Source organism: Phoenix dactylifera, chromosome 6 (genome assembly GCF_009389715.1).
Source record: "Phoenix dactylifera cultivar Barhee BC4 chromosome 6, palm_55x_up_171113_PBpolish2nd_filt_p, whole genome shotgun sequence".
NCBI classification, from domain to species: domain Eukaryota; kingdom Viridiplantae; phylum Streptophyta; class Magnoliopsida; order Arecales; family Arecaceae; genus Phoenix; species Phoenix dactylifera.
The window spans coordinates 2,227,983-2,244,742 of NC_052397.1; the positions used below are offsets into that span (position 1 = coordinate 2,227,983).

General features: G+C 36.3%; 2 protein-coding genes and 1 long non-coding RNA gene across 3 annotated transcripts; all 3 read left to right on the top strand.

Moving 5' to 3' along the window:
• The first annotated feature begins 585 nt into the window (after positions 1-585).
• LOC120111211 lies at positions 586-2,197 on the top strand. Its single transcript, XR_005512290.1, has 4 exons — positions 586-709; positions 806-1,169; positions 1,264-1,340; positions 1,732-2,197. It is a non-coding gene; the product is annotated as an uncharacterized LOC120111211 (long non-coding RNA).
• Positions 2,198-5,394: 3,197 nt separating this feature from the next.
• On the top strand, positions 5,395-7,956 carry LOC120111212 (two-component response regulator ARR18-like). The gene is made up of 4 exons (XM_039127773.1): positions 5,395-5,601; positions 5,698-6,060; positions 6,155-6,231; positions 6,623-7,956. Exons 1-4 carry the CDS (start codon positions 5,559-5,561, stop codon positions 6,911-6,913), a joined length of 774 nt encoding a protein of 257 aa, XP_038983701.1. The 5' UTR covers positions 5,395-5,558; the 3' UTR covers positions 6,914-7,956.
• Positions 7,957-8,090: 134 nt separating this feature from the next.
• Positions 8,091-12,147, top strand: LOC120110983 (two-component response regulator ARR18-like). The gene is made up of 3 exons (XM_039127096.1): positions 8,091-10,236; positions 10,334-10,696; positions 10,790-12,147. Exons 1-3 carry the CDS (start codon positions 10,194-10,196, stop codon positions 10,870-10,872), a joined length of 489 nt encoding a protein of 162 aa, XP_038983024.1. The 5' UTR covers positions 8,091-10,193; the 3' UTR covers positions 10,873-12,147.
• Positions 12,148-16,760: the final 4,613 nt, after the last annotated feature.

The following is a 16,760-nucleotide window of genomic DNA, read 5'->3' on the forward strand; positions in this document are numbered from 1 at the left end:
AGCACACTTTTATGTAGTGTTAGTAACGTCTCTCTCCCTCTCATTTTTCTAAAGAACTGACACATATATGTAGTGTTAGTAACGTCTCTCGCACTCAAAAAGCGTCATCATGTTTCAGATAGTGTTAGTAATGTCTCCCCACCTAGCCACCCACCCACCCTCCTCTCTTTTCTTTATGAAGAACTTGACACATACGTAGGAAAACGACGACGTTTCATACCACCTTTTTAGCTAGCTGGCCAAAATTAGCTTGACGATAATAGTGAGACTGACCGCACTTTATGTAGCGTTTGTAACGTCTCTCTTATTTTTTCTATTGAATTGACACATTTATGTAGTGTTAGTAACGTCTCTCGCTCTCAAAAAGCGCGCCACGTTCAGGTAGTGTCCAGTAACGTCTCCCCCCACCCTCTCTCTCTTTTTTTGAAGAACTTGACACATATGTAGCAAAACGACGGGGTTTCACACACCTTTTTAGGCTACCTGGCCAGAAGTAGCTCGACGATAATGATGAGACGACCTTATTCGTTTCTCAATTTAATTACTTTCTGTTAGTTCTACCCTTTGACGATGTTATATGAAGCCTTGTGCACACTGCGAGAACAGAGGGGAAAATTTGATCTCCTTCTACTTGAAATATGCTTGGTTGGCTCAAAGAACTTCGATATGCTGAAGCATTTTGTGAACGAGTTGGACCTACCCATCATCAGTAAGTAGCACCAATCTCATTTGGTTTCCTCATTTCTTTCCTTTCCATTTTACTATTTTTCATGACTCTGATCTTCTTGTAAATCTTGTCATGCAGCGATGTGCGCTTACGATGATGATAAAATTAGACATGAATCGCTTCACCATGGTGCTTGCTTGCACCTAACAAAGCCCATAACTATCACCGATCTTGGGGTTGTTTCTCAGAAGGCATGGTTTCAGAGGGAACACAAGGAAGAGAGATCTGAGAGCGTGGGGAGCCAACCTAACGTCAAAGAGGTCAGCCAAGCTTGTGCTTCATCCTCTTCAAGGACACCAAAAGGTGGAAAGCTTTGGGAAAAATGAATTTATTTGGAAGAGGCAAGAAGGTGGTGGTTCTAAAAAGCCAAAGAAGGCACGCTTGGAATGGGATTTCGAGCTCCACCAAAGATTTCTGCTAGCTGCTGCGCTAGTAGGAGAACGTAAGAATGCTCGAACTTTTCTACGATTGTACGCATGTTTTAGGCTCGCCTCATCATCTTTTCTGCATTATCTAACACTCCTTTTTGTTGGCAGGTGCTCCTCCTAGCAGGATATATGAGCTGATGGGAGTTGAGGGTCTTACCCTAAATCAAGTTTCAAATCGCCTTCAGGTCTGATGTCTGCTCTTTGAATTTCGTTGCATTTTTTTTTTCTTGTTCATTGTCTGTATTATTATGTTGACCAATCATGCAATGATGTAGCTTTAAAATTGCCGAGGAATATGGAAAATAGATTGTCTATAGATAAGAAACTCCTATATAAAACCCTACGTTGAGGTCCATCAATCAAAACTCTAAATCCAAGTGAGATGATATTAATTTGTTTCCAAGAAAAACGCTTGATGCTTACAGAATTATCTGAATTATTGCATAATGCCATCGAAAAATGGAAAGAAGAAATCTTATTTATTATGAGTTTACAAGGATCTTTCCTACCTCTCTTGTTTGGTATTCAGGTTAGTTTTCTTACCAAGAAAAAACCATATCATACTTGTGTATGCAGAGGCATCGAACTCACTTGCGGAGATTGGAGAGATCAACCAAGATTCATCCACTGCGACATATAAGGCCAATGCCTTCCTTCACCCAACAATCTTTGCTCCCTTCATCGCGGCCCCATATCCTCCTATGCATTCGAGTGGATGGACTCAACCAGTAGACATGACAGACGAAAGTCCACCAGCAGCGGATGATATCGATGATATATTTGATGTGAGAAATTATGTTTTCGATGAAGCTGCTATAGCTAAAATGTTGGATGAAATTGCTAGAGAAATAATACCACGCCATGACAATCACGAACTGATCATGTATTCTGAGTAGGGTTGTTCTTAATGAAGTTACAAATGCAAATACCTTATATTTTCTAATTAATTTTTAGTGCTTGTTAGCTCCTGCTTCATCTCATGTTTCATATCCAATCTTCAATACACTAAAAGGTCAATTTGCAGCAGATATATTGATGACCTCGCTGTCCTCCACCTTTTCGAACCATAGATGGACCACGAAGTGCTGAAGCAGTTGCAAACATCTCTTCATAGTTGTCAGATAATATTGATAATGTCTTTCATGTACTTTGATTTCGGCAAAGCTGCTCGAGTTGAAATGCTGAGCCAAATTAATAGACAAAGCAACAACATGCCTTGATGGCACAAGGGGCCCAGTAGGTACATAGTCGTGCTTTTGACCAAGTTAAGAACTGAGCAGGAAGCTACTTCGAATTATAGTAATTTGATTTAGATGACTCGGGCCGACAGATTGGGTTCGATCCAACGCATGCATTTAACCATATTTGGACCCATTTACAATTAGAGTCACAACTTCGCCCCAATAAAAATATAGGCCGGATTACCCAAAATGTCTGAAAGAAAAAATTAATAAGAAAGCATGATCTCATCATTAAAATCATGACTCATTCAATAGCATCTTTTCATGATAGAATATAAATGCCAAATCTTATTTCATCATACAACAGTTATTGCGAATGATAGTCATTCTAATAATGACTATTATTTAAATATTGTCGTTAATATGTATTATATAATGCCTCATTCTCTCTCTGGAATTATTATAACAGTCAGTATTTAAAGTTTAAACACTACAGTTGACGTAAACTAAGCATTCAGAATGAATCAAATTTCATACGTCTAAGAATAAAATAATATTGCTGTTTAGCGCCGCCTGAGTGGAGAATAGAAATTCTTGGTTCTTCTTCCCTGCACTTCTTCCTGCTCCCTCCCCTTTCTCTACTTTGGAGCTGGGCATTTTGTTTTTCAAGGCCAATTGTGTCACATGTGACGTGCTTTAATTAGCTTTAATCTCAAATGACAGAATCAAACACACGCCTGCAACCATTGCATAAATACTTCATGCCAAAATTAGTTCGCACAAAAGCACTTGCATTTGTTTTTACATCAACCTCCTTTAGTAATGTGCTTATTGTTGCACTCCTTAAATGCACTCTACCTTCTATAAAATGTTGAGAATGGATGTTAAGCAGGGGGATAAAAGGGAGAAATAACCCTGTTATTGAATTCTTATGTGCAAGGGCATTTTGGTCTTCTTACAATTAAATGTGGGAGTAATCAACCAATCTATTGGCAAATAGAATTAGGGAAATACAATTGGTAACTAAATTATTCTATACTTGTGATATCTCAAAACAAATAAAGTCTTTCAAAATCATTGAATAATCCTATGCAAGGACTTGTAACAAATTTATATTTACAAAATAATCATATGACATTACTTTCATACTATACATTATTTAACAAAATGACCAAACTACCCTGCTACCAAATCTACCACAAATATTGAGGAAAAGTAGTCGAGGTTGCAAATTGTAATGTCCTTGCTTGAAACATTTTTCACAACAATGCCCTTCATGTTTTTTTGTCTGTGTTATTTTGGTAACATAACATGTTTTTGTTGAGTTCTGATTTTTTTTCCATGAAGTTGACAAATTAGGGCACATATACATTCAAAAAAGTACATAAAGTGGTGCACGACAGATATCTTGTAGAAGTTCAAAAATTCTACTAAAAAAAATTATTGCTTTTGTTTTCATCTATCCTGCTTTTTCATCTGGTATCACCTGTCTTCTTTCTTTTATCTATAAGAAACCACACCATGTTGCCTCACCTCAAAGGTGTCTCTCTTTTCACTCTTCTTGGTAGCCTCAATAGCTCATTTTAGCCCTCCATGGAAACAACCTTCGAAAACCATGGCCTATTCAAAAGGATTCAAATTGTGGTTGTCAATGATGATTCTGTAAGCCTTAAGGTCATTAGGAGGATACTTTCTACTTTCCAGTGTGAAGGTACATTTTGTTTCTCAAGATATGATGTTGTTTTCTTTTGGTTGACATATATTAAGGTGATATGTTGTTAAGCTTCATATATAAACTAAATCATTGATTCTTAACTATGCGAGCTTGTGGGTGGGGATCATTCCTGTCATAATGTTTGTTGTTATGATTCTGTATTATATTTCTTCCTTTTATTTTTCTTTCCGACATTTATTCTCTTACTCTCTTACTGTTTGGATGTTTTATATGTTTCTTGTTTTGTTTCTTTTTATTTTCTTGATTTGGGAGCAGGGGAACTGGGGGGATAATGATGGGAGAATTAAACAACCTAGTCAAAAACATGGAATTTTTGTTTTTGGTGATTGAGGTAAGTTTGCAACTTCTGGGGTTTTGCCCATTTTCTATTTTCTTTTCCACCAAAAAAAACATCTATTCTCCCTTTCCAAGCAGAGAAGCCTTTTTCTATTTATAATCTCATATGAAGCGATATTAATCGATCTCCTCATTTAGCTTCAAAGCCCTTTTTTTGCTCTTTTTACAAGCGTAGCTCGGTTTGCCCGGAGGACTGGGCTACGGCCCAGGTAGATGCGCGGCGGGTTTGGGTGAGGAATAGCTCGTCCTAGCCTGGAAAAAGTCTCTTTTGATTACAAAATTTTAAGCTTATAATTTATTTTTTGTGCACCATTTACATGTAAGACTGCAACGATGTTCATTATAAGTGGGCATCGTATGCACGTGTGCACGATGTGGCCGTGCATCCTGCATTGTTTGCTCTATATAGCCGTGCACAAATAATAATCGCTCGTCCATATGAATCTTATTCATCAAATATATATCTCGGTGTACCACTGCTGCAGTTGTATTTTTATGAATCTCATTCATCAAGCACATCTCTTGGTGCTTCACTTTAGAAATGATCAGTTGTGGTTGATGGCATTGTGAGGTATAATTTTTTCTAACCGTCGCCATCATCAGCTTCTATCTTTCACACGGACAATACCTCAATTTGTTGTTACACGAGACTCAGTCTTATTTTAGTAACGTCTCTCTCAGTGCGTATCTCATTGCATCGCTTTAGGAATGAGTCAAAAACAAAACATTAATTTGTTGTTACATGACCCTCAGTCTGTAGCCAGTGCATTTTTATGTAGCGTTTGTAACGTCTCTCTCTCTTATTTTTCTAAAGAACTTGATACATTTATGTAGTGTTAGTAACGTCTCTCTCTCTCAAAATGCGTCACGTTCAGGTAGTGTCAGTAACATCCCCCCCCCCCCCCCCCCCCCCTTCTCTTTCACTCTTTTTCTGAAGAACTTGACACATAAGTAGCAAAACGACAGCGTTTCATCCACCTTTTTAGCTACATGGCCAAAATTAGCTCGACGATAATGATGAGACTGACCTCATTCGTTTCTCAATTAATTACTTTCTGTTAGTTCTACCCTTTGACGATGTATATGAAGCCTTGTGAAAATTTGATCTCCTTCTACTTGAAATCTACTTGACTGGCTCAAAGAACTTCGATATGCTAAAGCATTTTGTGAACGAGTTGGACCTACCCATCATCAGTAAGTCGCACCAATCTCATTTGGTCTTCTCATTTCTTTCCTTTCCATTTTACTATTTTCCATGACTCTAATCTTCTTGTAAATCTTGTTATGCAGCGATGTGCGCTTACGATGATAATAAAATTAGACATGAATCGCTTCACCATGGTGCTTGCTTGCACCTAACAAAGCCCATAACTATCATCGATCTTGGGGTTATTTCTCAGAAGGCATGGTTTCAGAGGGAACACATGGAAGAGAGATATGAGAGCGTGGGGAGCCAACCTAACGTTGAAGAGGTCGGCCAAGTTGGCGCCTCATCCTCTTCAAAGACACCAAAAGGTGGAAGTTCTGGGAAAAATGAATTTATTTGGAAGAGGCAAGAAGGTGGTGGTTCTGAAAAGCCAAAGAAGGCACACTTGGAATGGGATTTCGAGCTCCACCAAAGGTTTCTTCTAGCTGCTGCCCTAGTAGGAGAACGTAAGAATACTCGAACTCTTCCATGACTGTACGTGTGTTTTAGGCTCACCTCATCATCTTTTCTGCATTATCTAACACTCCTTTTTGTTGGCAGGTGCTCCTCCTAGCAGGATATATGAGCTGATGGGAGTTGAGGGTCTTACCATAAGTCAAGTTTCAAATCGCCTTCAGGTCTGATGTCTGCTCTTTGAATTTCATGCATTATTTTTTTTCTTGTTCATTGTTTGTATTATTATGTTGACCAATCATGCACTGATGCAGCATTAAAATTGCCGAGGAATATGGAAAATAGATTGTCTATAGATAAGAAACTCCTATATAAAACCCTACGTTGAGGTCCATCAATCAAAACTCTAGATTCATGTGAGATGATATTAATTTGTTTCCAAGAAAAATGCTTGATGCTTACAGAATTATCTGAATTATTGCATAATGCCATCGAAAAATGGAATAAAGAAATCTTATTTATTACGAGTTTACAGGGATCTTTCCTACCTTTTTTGTTTGGTATTCAGGTTAGTTTTCTTACCAAGGAAAAACCATATCATACTTGTGTATACAGAGGCATCGAACTCACTTGCGGAGATTGGAGAGATCAACCGAGATTCATCCACTACGAGAGATAAGGCCAATGCCTTCCTTCACCCAACCAATCTTTGCTCCCTTCATCGCGGCCCCATATCCTCCGATGCATTCGAGTGGATGGACTCAACCAGTAGACATGACAGACAAAAGTCCACCAGCAGCGGATGATATCGATGATATATTTGATGTGAGAAATTATGTTTTCGATGATGCTGCTATAGCTAAAATGTTGGATGAAATTACTAGAGAAAATGATACCACGCCATGACAATCACGAACTCATCATGTATTCTGAGTAGGGTTGTTCTTAATGAAGTTACAAATGCAAATACATTATATTTTCTAATTAAGTTCAAACTACAATGACTACTTAACCCTAGAACATTCCTAGGTCATAATACCATTAGTTAATTTTTCTTTCTCTTTTTAATCATACTCTTATAGGTAACCCTTCATTGCTTATTTCTTATGCATATGTTTATCTTATCATCGATAGTATTGCACTTGATGGATCACAAATTTGTTAAATTATGAAATATAAATGGGAGCCGGGTGAAAGAAACAAGCATTAGAAAACTAACAAGCATTAGAAAAGTAACAAGCATTAAAAAAATATAGAAATTACAAGAAACATGCTTTGAAAGACCTAAATCATTTAGCTCACATGGATAAATGTATACTAGTTTACTGTACTAGAAGTTAACATTTTACTGAAAAAGAATGGCAACTAACATATGTCTAAGTGATATCAAACTCTTGCATGATAAAATGGAAATTGCTAGGGTTTACGACTTGCATTCAAATCCCACGTTGATATTAATATTGGCTTAGGTTCCTCCCCTTCTAGTTTTAAGGAAAAAAGAGACAAAACGACAAACACTTGCAACACGACATGCCTTGTCGTGCCCATTGAGATCTCATACCACCTAAAAGTTAGTTATTCCTCTTTATTAGGAGAACACCATCAGTGTAGATAGGGTTTAGCTAATCTAGTGGATTTCTCGAACGTTCACAAAGCGACAAAAGAAACTTCTCTAAATCTAGGAGTTCTGACAATTGTATCTTTGAAAATATTAGATTTTCAACATCGTCATAATTTTTTTTAATATGCCAGTAAATTAGGAATCAAATAAGAGGTGGAATTTCTATATAGTGAACTTTTATTAGTATCATTTAATCTAGCTCAAAAATACATCTTGTTCTTTCCTATTTTACAAATGATATTTTCTTTAGCTAATAAATATTTTAAGAAATTGCCTAAAAACTTCTCTTTTTTTAAAAAAATTCTAGAATCATTTTTCGTTGTTTATTACTTCTGGTAAAATTTTGTACTGATTGCTTTTATCTTTAAAATTAGATATAGCTTTCCTTTGTTTATTTTAATGGACCAAAAATCATTACCCAAAAAAAATTTAATGAAAAAATTATCAAAACAAATTTATATTTACAAAATAATCATATGACATTACTTTCATCCTATACATTATTTAACAAAATGACCAAACTACCCTGCTACCAAATTGTAATGTCCTTGCTTGCAACATTTTTCACAACAATGCCCTTCATGTTTTTTTTCTCTGTGTTATTTTGGTAACAACATATTTTTGTTGAGTTCTGATTTTTTTTCCATGAAGTTGACAAATTAGGGCACATATACATTCAAAAAAGTACATAAAGTGGTGCACGACAGATATCTTGTAGAAGTTCAAAAATTTTACTAAAAAAAATTATTGCTTTTGTTTTCATATATCCTGCTTTTTCATCTGCTATCACCTGTCTTCTTTCTTTTATCTATAAGAAACCACACCATGTTGCCTCACCTCAAAGGTGTCTCTCTTTTCACTCTTCTTGGTAGCCTCCATAGCTCATTTTAGCCCTCCATGGAAACAGCCTTCGAAAACCAAGGCCTATTTCAAAGGATTCAAATTGTGGTTGTCAATGATGATTCTGTAAGCCTTAAGGTCATTACGAGGATACTTTCTACTTTCTAGTGTGAAGGTACATTTTGTTTCTCAAGATATGATGTTGTTTTCTTTTGGTTGACATTAAGGTGATATGTTGTTAAGCTTCATATATAAACTAAATCATTGATTCTTAACTATGCGAGCATGTGGGTGGGGATCGTTCCTGTCATAATGTTTGTTGTTATGATTTTGTATTATATTTCTTCCTTTTATTTTTCTTTCCGATATTTATTCTCTTACTCTCTTACTGTTTGGATGTTTTATATGTTTCTTGTTTTGTTTCTTTTTTTTCTTCTTAATTTGGGAGCAGGGGAACTGGGGGATAATGATGGGAGAATTAAACAACCTAGTCAAAAACATGGAATTTTTGTTTTTGGTGATTGAGGTAAGTTGCAACTTCTGGGGTTTTGCCCATTTTCTATTTCCTTTTCCACCAAAAAAAACATCTATTCACCCTTTCCCCGTTTTCCCTTCTTCTCAATGGTAAGCAGAGAAGCCTTTTTCTATTTAAAATTTCATATGAAGCAATATTAATCGATCTCCTCATTTAGCTTCAAAGCCCTTTTTTTGCTCTTTTTACAAGCGTAGCTCGGTTTGCCTGGAGGACTGGGCTACGGCCCAAGTAGATGCGCGGCGGGTTTGGGTGAGGAATAGCTCGTCCTAGCCTGGAAAAAGTCTCATTTGATTACAAAATTCTAAGCTTATAATTTATTTTTTGTGCACCATTTACATGTATGACTGCAACGATGTTCATCATAAGTGGCATCGTATGCACATGTGCACGATGTGACCGTGCATCCTACATTGTTTGCACTATATGGCCGTGCACGTCACAAATCATAACCGCTCGTCCATATGAATCTTATTCATCAAACACATATCTCGGTGCACCATTGTTGGAGTTGTGTTTTTATGAATCTCATTCATCAAGCACATTTCTCAGTGCTTCACTTTAGAAATGATTAGTTGTGGTTGATGGCATTGTGGGGTATAATTTTTCCTAACCGTAGCCATCATCAGCTTCTATCTTTCACACGAACAATACCTCAATTTGTTGGCACATGAGATTGAGTCTTATTTTAGTAACGTTTCTCTCAGTGCATATCTCAGTGCATCGCTTTAGAAATGAGTCAAAAACAAAACATTAATTTGTTGTTACTTGACACTCAGTCTTTGGCCAGTGCGCTTTTATGTAGCATTTGTAATGTCTTTCTCTCTCTCTCTTATTTTTTAAAGAACTTGGCACATTTATATAGTGTTAGTAACATCTTTCTCTCAAAAAGCGTGTCACGTTTAGGTAGTGTCAGTAATGTCTCCCCCTTACCCTCTCTCTCTCTCTCTTTTTGAAGAACTTGACACATATGTAGCAAAACGACGGCATTTCATACACCTTGCTAGCTACCTGGCCAGAATTAGCTCGACGATAATGATGAGACTGACCTCATTCGTTTCTCAATTAATTACTTTCTGTTAGTTCTATCCTTTGACGATGTATATAAAGCCTTGTGCACACTGCGAGAACAGAGGGAAAAATTTGATCTCCTTCTACTTGAAATCTGCTTGATTGGCTCAAAGAACTTCGATATGCTGAAGCATTTTGTGAATGAATTGGACCTACCCATCATCAGTAAGTAGCACCAATCTCATTTGGTCTTCTAATTTCTTTCCTTTTTCATTTTACTATTTTCCATGACTCTGATCTTCTTGTAAATCTTGTTATGCAGCGATGTGCGCTTACGATGATGATAAAATTAGACATGAATCGCTTCACCATGGTGCTTGCTTGCACCTAACAAAGCCCATAACTATCACCGATTTTGGGGTTGTTTCTCAGAAGGCATGGTTTCAGAGGGAACACAAGGAACAGAGATCTGAGAGCGTGGGGAGCCAACCTAACATTGAAGAGGTCGGCCAAGCTGGCGCTTCATGCTCTTTAAAGACACCAAAAGGTGGAAGCTCTGGGAAAAATGAATTTATTCGGAAGAGGCAAGAAGGTGGTGGTTCTGAAAAGCCAAAGCAGGCACGCTTGGAATGGGATTTCGAGCTCCACCAAAGGTTTCTGCTTGCTACTGTGCTAGTAGGAGAACGTAAGAATGCTCGAACTCTTCCACAACTATACGTGTTTTTTAGGTTCGCCTCATCATGTTTTTGCATTATCTAACACTCCTTTTTGTTGGCAGGTGCTCCTCCTAGCAGGGTATATGAGCTGATGGGAGTTGAGGGTCTTACCCTGAGTCAAGTTTCAAATCGCCTTCAGGTCTGATGTCTGCTCTTTAAATTTTCTGCATTATTTTTTTTTCTTGTTTATTGTCTATATTATTATGTTGACCAATCATTCAGTGATGCAGCATTAAAATTGCCGAGAAATATGGAAAATAGATTGTCTATGGATAAGAAACTCCTAAATAAAACCCTACGTTGAGGTCCATCAACCAAAACTCTAGATTCATGTGAGATGATATTAATTTGTTTCCAAGAAGTATTAGTTTCTACTGTATCAATGCTTAATGCTTACAGAATTATCTGAATTATTGCATAATGCCATCGAAAAATGGAAAGAAGAAATCTTATTTATTACGAGTTTACAAGGATATTTCCTACCTTTCTTGTTTGGTATTCGGGTCAACATAATGTATTTATGTGCCCCGGACACTAGCTGGTTTCTAGTTTTCTTACCAAGGAAAAACCATATCCTACTTGTGTATGCAAAGGCATCGAACTCACTTGCGGAGATTCGAGAGATCAACCGAGATTCATCCACTGCGAGAGATAAGGCCTATGCCTTCCTTCACCCAACCAATCTTTGCTCCCTTCACCGCGACCCCATATCCTCCTATGCATTCGAGTGGATGGACTCAACCTGCAGCAAATTATTTGAAATCTTCCACACGAGGAAGTATGTATGCATGCCAAACGACACAAGTTCAGTGGAGTGGAAGTGGGATGGCTAGCATCAATCCATTGAGCTCTCCAAATTTTTATGTTGGGATGCATAGTTATAATCAAGGATCTACTTGGGTTGCGAAGCAACAGACTATGATGGCTAATGATCCTTCCAGAAATCAACTTCCACATTACTCCCATCATGCAGAGCCAGAATGGACTTCATCGGCAAGCACAACTCCTCGCCAATGCGATGTTGAACCACCGAGGAGGAATTTGACGCAAGAGCAGCCCTTCCACGCTGCCAATGAGCTTGCTGTTCCCGAAGCATCCTTGGACGTTCAATTACATGAGAGTTCATTGGTAGACAAGAACACTGCTGATGACATGGCTGCCATCGAAAATTTTCCAAGTACAGCTGAACCACGAAGTGCCAGGGACATGGCAGACGCAAGTTCACCAGCAGGGGATGATATCGATGATATATTTGATGTGAGAAATTATGTTTTCGATGATGCTTCTATAGCTAAAATGTTGGATGACATTACTAGAGAAAATGATACCACACCATGACAATCACGAACTCATCATGTATTCTGAGTAGGGTTGTTCTTAACGAAGTTACAAATGCAAATACCTTATATTTTCTAAGTAATTTTTAGTGCTAGTTAGTTCCTTCTTCCTCTCAAGTTTCATTTCCTATCTTCAATGCACTAAAAGGTCCATTAGTAGCAGATTTTTTTTTCTTTTTTTTGGGTGGGGGGTGGGGGGAACAACTAATAGCAATTGCATTTCACAAATTGAGGTTATGGTCAATGGCTAAAGGTTGATGGGTTGGCACTTCGAAACGTAATCAAAGAGCAACTGAAAAGTAGTCTACAAATATAGTACATGGAAGTAGTCTATCAAGGAAATGCAAATGGCGCCGATACTCTAGTTTTCTCAAGGTGAACTTCAATTACAGCATCCAGGAAGGAAGTTGCTACGGCGCCAGCTTTTTCATCAGAAATCAGCAAGTCAGATTAGTGACGGTTGGAGGTCGGCGTATCTTCAATCACTCTATCGACAGCACTGAGATCAAAGCAACAAGAGAAGATGTCTTATGCGAGACAAGTGCTGGGAGCAGATCATATTATCCTGGATAGGGACTCCGCCACAGTAATTGAAAAGATCTAGGAATCCAGAAGTGCTGGTGGGGGGATGCGACTGCTCCACAACATTCACCACCTATTAGGTGATTGCACTTTCCACAGAGCTACTTATGTTTACAAAGAGGCCAACAGTGCTACAAATTGGATGGCCTCCTATGCGGCTCATCACTTAGGTAAGTTTGTTTGAGTGAACCAGATCTTTGTCCCATCTCCCTTATAGTCTTTTTTTACTTTGACTTTTTGACTTTTTGGGTACTACTTGTATGTGGGTCGCCGATGTACCAAAAAAAAAAAAAAAGGGGAAATAACCATAGACATTCGTGCAAATGGAGAAAAATTTACTTCTTTGGACTTTTATTTTTTATCTTTATACAAGTGAGAGGAGAGAGGCTGAACCTATAGGCTATAGGAGGAAGTGGAGTGGTTAGCGGCTTTATTGAAAAATTATTAATGTGTGATGACATAAGCAAGCATTCGTGGATGATCAATTACATAAGAGTTCATAGCCACCATAATTAAAATCATTAAAATCATTCAATAACATTTTTTTCATTAGAGAATATCAATGTCAGATCTCATTTGATCATACAACAGTTATTGCGAATGATAGTCATCTAATAATGACTATTATCTAAATATTACCATTAATATGTATTATATAATGCCTCTTTCTCTCTCTGGAATTATTAATAACAGTCAGTATTTAAACTTTAAACATTGCAGTTGACGTAAACTGAATCAAATTTCATACGTTTAAGAATAAAATAATATTGCCGTTTGCATCGCCTGAGTGGAGAATAGAATATGTGCAAAGCAGATAATTTCTATTAAAAAGCAGATACCAACCAGGTGTCAGTTGAAAAGGTGTCCCCACGCATTAGTGCTTTCAGAAAATTCATAACGCTTTGAGAAGACCTTTCGGGAATTTGTTTCTTTACTTGAGCTCCAATTAGAATTTTCTCCGTGTTGGGGTGATATATAGATAGGTCATTGTTTCTGGAAGCACGCTAATTTCATCGTTATTTCTCCTGCTGATGTTTCTGGGAACAGGCTGGTTTCGTTGAAATTTCTACTATTGATTACAAGTTAATCTTTCTTGGAGCTGCTAAGTTCTATGATGGAAGCCCGCATACGGCTGTAGAGAACTGTATTAGTATTTGATAAGTTGACTTATAGTGCATGAATTTTGAATTTTAATTTTCTGATGATCATCATGTTCAGAGTGTATATGGTCTGACGCCCGATCGACAGAAGTTCGATACATGCAATGTACAAACTATATATAGTTGCTAGAATCTAACTAAATGATACATCCAAAACATATATATGTTTTTATCTTGGTGAATGTAAATCTGAATCTTTTCTTCGAAGTAGTGATGAAAGAACATTATCTTGGGTTATATCAAAAACTGGCACATTCTAAGACTCAAATCCACGTCTCTCGATCATGCCATGAAAATGAATTGATGAAAATGAATTGCTAATCTGCTTCCCTTGAGATTTGATCAGAATGATGAAAAATGAATTGCCTGCCTGTTTTCAGTTTTATTATATCAGAGCAAAGATGTAATTTATTGATCCATTGTTATTTTGAGACAAGTTAGATCAAGAATCATCCAAATTCAAATATATATAAATTAGTTATATTACAAATGTATCATCCAACAAAATAAGAGTTGAACATGGTGATATTGATCGAGAGTTATTTGTAAATGGTAATTTTATATTATTAGGCATGTAAAATACGTTATTATTAAAAATAGATAATTTCTGACATTTAAGTAGTGCAGAACTAGTGCATGTCGTTAAACAATGCAAATAAAAGCATGAAGTTGTTGAACGAAAATTTTTCCGTCAGATTAGACAGGGATGTGCAGCCATTAGTTCGAGTGACATTTTCTCATGAGAATTTTACTTGTTTTTCATTTTTGGAACCTTCATCTCATTCCAAAAAGTTTTGAATTTCCACAAAAAAAAAAAAAGCAGTTCGATCTTCAAAAACAACCATATGATTTTTTTTTTCTTGGTCATAACAGATGATAATGATATAATCTTTCTTGACCAAACAATATCTTTGAATACCAAATGGATATGAACCTCCATCCCCTACAACCAATTGAGAATGGAACTGCTCAAATTAATGGGTAAAGACCCTACTAAAGCTTAAAGCGCATCCACCTTTTAGAGCTGAAGATCCCACGTGCAAGACATTACTCCCAATAAAAATTCTACATGTAGAAAGGTACATAGAGCCCATTTTAAAACCTACACTTACACCCCGTTAAATTAACGATGTTAGTGTATTCATTTACCTCATGTGAAAAATCAAAATTACTCGAATAATGAGTGAATTACAAAAACTCTCTATAATTAGGGGTAAATTATACTTACATCCAATAGTTTGAAAAACTTACGTTCACCATCTGACATTTATTTTCATCCAATACTTCAACCAATAGCTTAACATAATATTAGCGAAATCGTTAACTTAAATGAGACCTAAATGGGACCTAAATGCTATATAAAAAAACTTAAAAAATAACCAAACTGACCTAAAGTGATATAAACAGTCATGAGGTGCCATAGGTTTAGAGCGTGATCTTGATTAATCATCAAAAAAGAACTGTGCCAAAAAAAAAGCAATCTAAATCTCCCAAGCTAGTGCATATCTCAAATTTTCTGCTGCAGAAAACTAGTATCAAAAATTTTGTCGCTCGAGCTATCCTATTCATGGTCCAAGCTAGGCCATGAAACCACAACTGATGCACCCTCAAAAAAAATGAGTTCTCATACATAGACTGATTTGGATTCTTTTGATGACAGGCTAAGCGAGAATAAAATCTGATCAAGGAAGATGCTCGCTCCAGATGCTAGTCTGAAATTAAGAATGTTCGTCGCCGGATGTCGGTTGGAAAGAAAGCTTGTTGTCAATCGCTCACTAGAAAAGAATACTCATGGTGGAATAGCAAGATATACGGACTATGTGGAGTAGTGGTGTGGCCTTCCATATTAAGCATGTCTTCAGAGAGACGAACGGAGCTGCAGATTGAATGACGTCGTATATGGCTAAACACTCCGAAGGCACCTTATGAACTGAAAAAGCGGAGCTGCCTAAAGCTCTCCAGAACAATTTGTCTTCTGATCTTATTGGATATACCCGTACTAGAACTGTATCAATCATCCATTACAAAAAAAAAAAACCGAAAGACTTTGAAATGATCGAAAAGTCTGAAAAGTCAGAAAAAAGCCTTATTTACTTATAAAGCTAATTTTGACTTTTTCAATTGACAAATAATTTTAATAATACTATCAACTTAATTGGGTGCACCTATAAATTTTAAAAAATATTGGTTGCAAAGATAATAAACATAAACCAAAAATAATTATAAAATTATTTTAATTAATTTTTTATTTTTTTTTGATATGACATTTAATTTTTTTTAAAAGTTAATGGTTTAACTAACATTATGTTAAATTATAGGACTAAGTATTAAATTAAAATAAACCTCAATAAATTTTTATATTATTAAATGTAAATATAACTTACTCTTAATATCACAAAGACTTTTGTAAGTTACTTCAATAATCTTGAAAACAATCGTACCCATCACCCATACCAACCACTCCATATGAAAATATTACTGGATCTTAGTGGATTCGAACCACCATCCTCTCAAGCAATCGAAAATACGCTTCCAATACTTGAGCACTCTTACCATTTTGAGCTTAAAGATCCCTATAACAATTAACCTAAATCTAAACCATATGTAACACCAAAATAAACCAATATTGCTAAAACATATTGCTAACACATCCAAAAATAAGGATAGTGGAGGCCTAAAAATAGAAATCAAGGCCAAACGTCTTCCATTTTAGATTTTTCCCTATTTGGGATCTCGCCCTGGCAAACCAATTTAAAACATAACTAGCTTAAATAAAAAAAATACTATTACCCTTTCACATTAACCATGAAAAATTTACATTTAAATTACATTATAAATGACTACTTCTATATATATTTTTCAAAAACATTAATACGAAAAATAATATAATTATTCAATTTTTCTAAAGAATTATCTTTCTTAAAGAAAGATATTTCTTGAGAAAGAAAAAGAAA

Coding starts and splice junctions, on each gene's coding strand:
- LOC120111212 (XM_039127773.1), top strand. CDS start 5,559: ATGCTAAAGCATTTTGTGAACGAGTTGGACCTACCCATCATCA. Junction 5,602..5,697: donor GTTGGACCTACCCATCATCA/GTAAGTCGCACC, acceptor CTTGTTATGCAG/CGATGTGCGCTTACGATGAT. Junction 6,232..6,622: donor AAGTTTCAAATCGCCTTCAG/GTCTGATGTCTG, acceptor TTGTGTATACAG/AGGCATCGAACTCACTTGCG.
- LOC120110983 (XM_039127096.1), top strand. CDS start 10,194: ATGCTGAAGCATTTTGTGAATGAATTGGACCTACCCATCATCA. Junction 10,237..10,333: donor ATTGGACCTACCCATCATCA/GTAAGTAGCACC, acceptor CTTGTTATGCAG/CGATGTGCGCTTACGATGAT. Junction 10,697..10,789: donor TACTGTGCTAGTAGGAGAAC/GTAAGAATGCTC, acceptor TTTTGTTGGCAG/GTGCTCCTCCTAGCAGGGTA.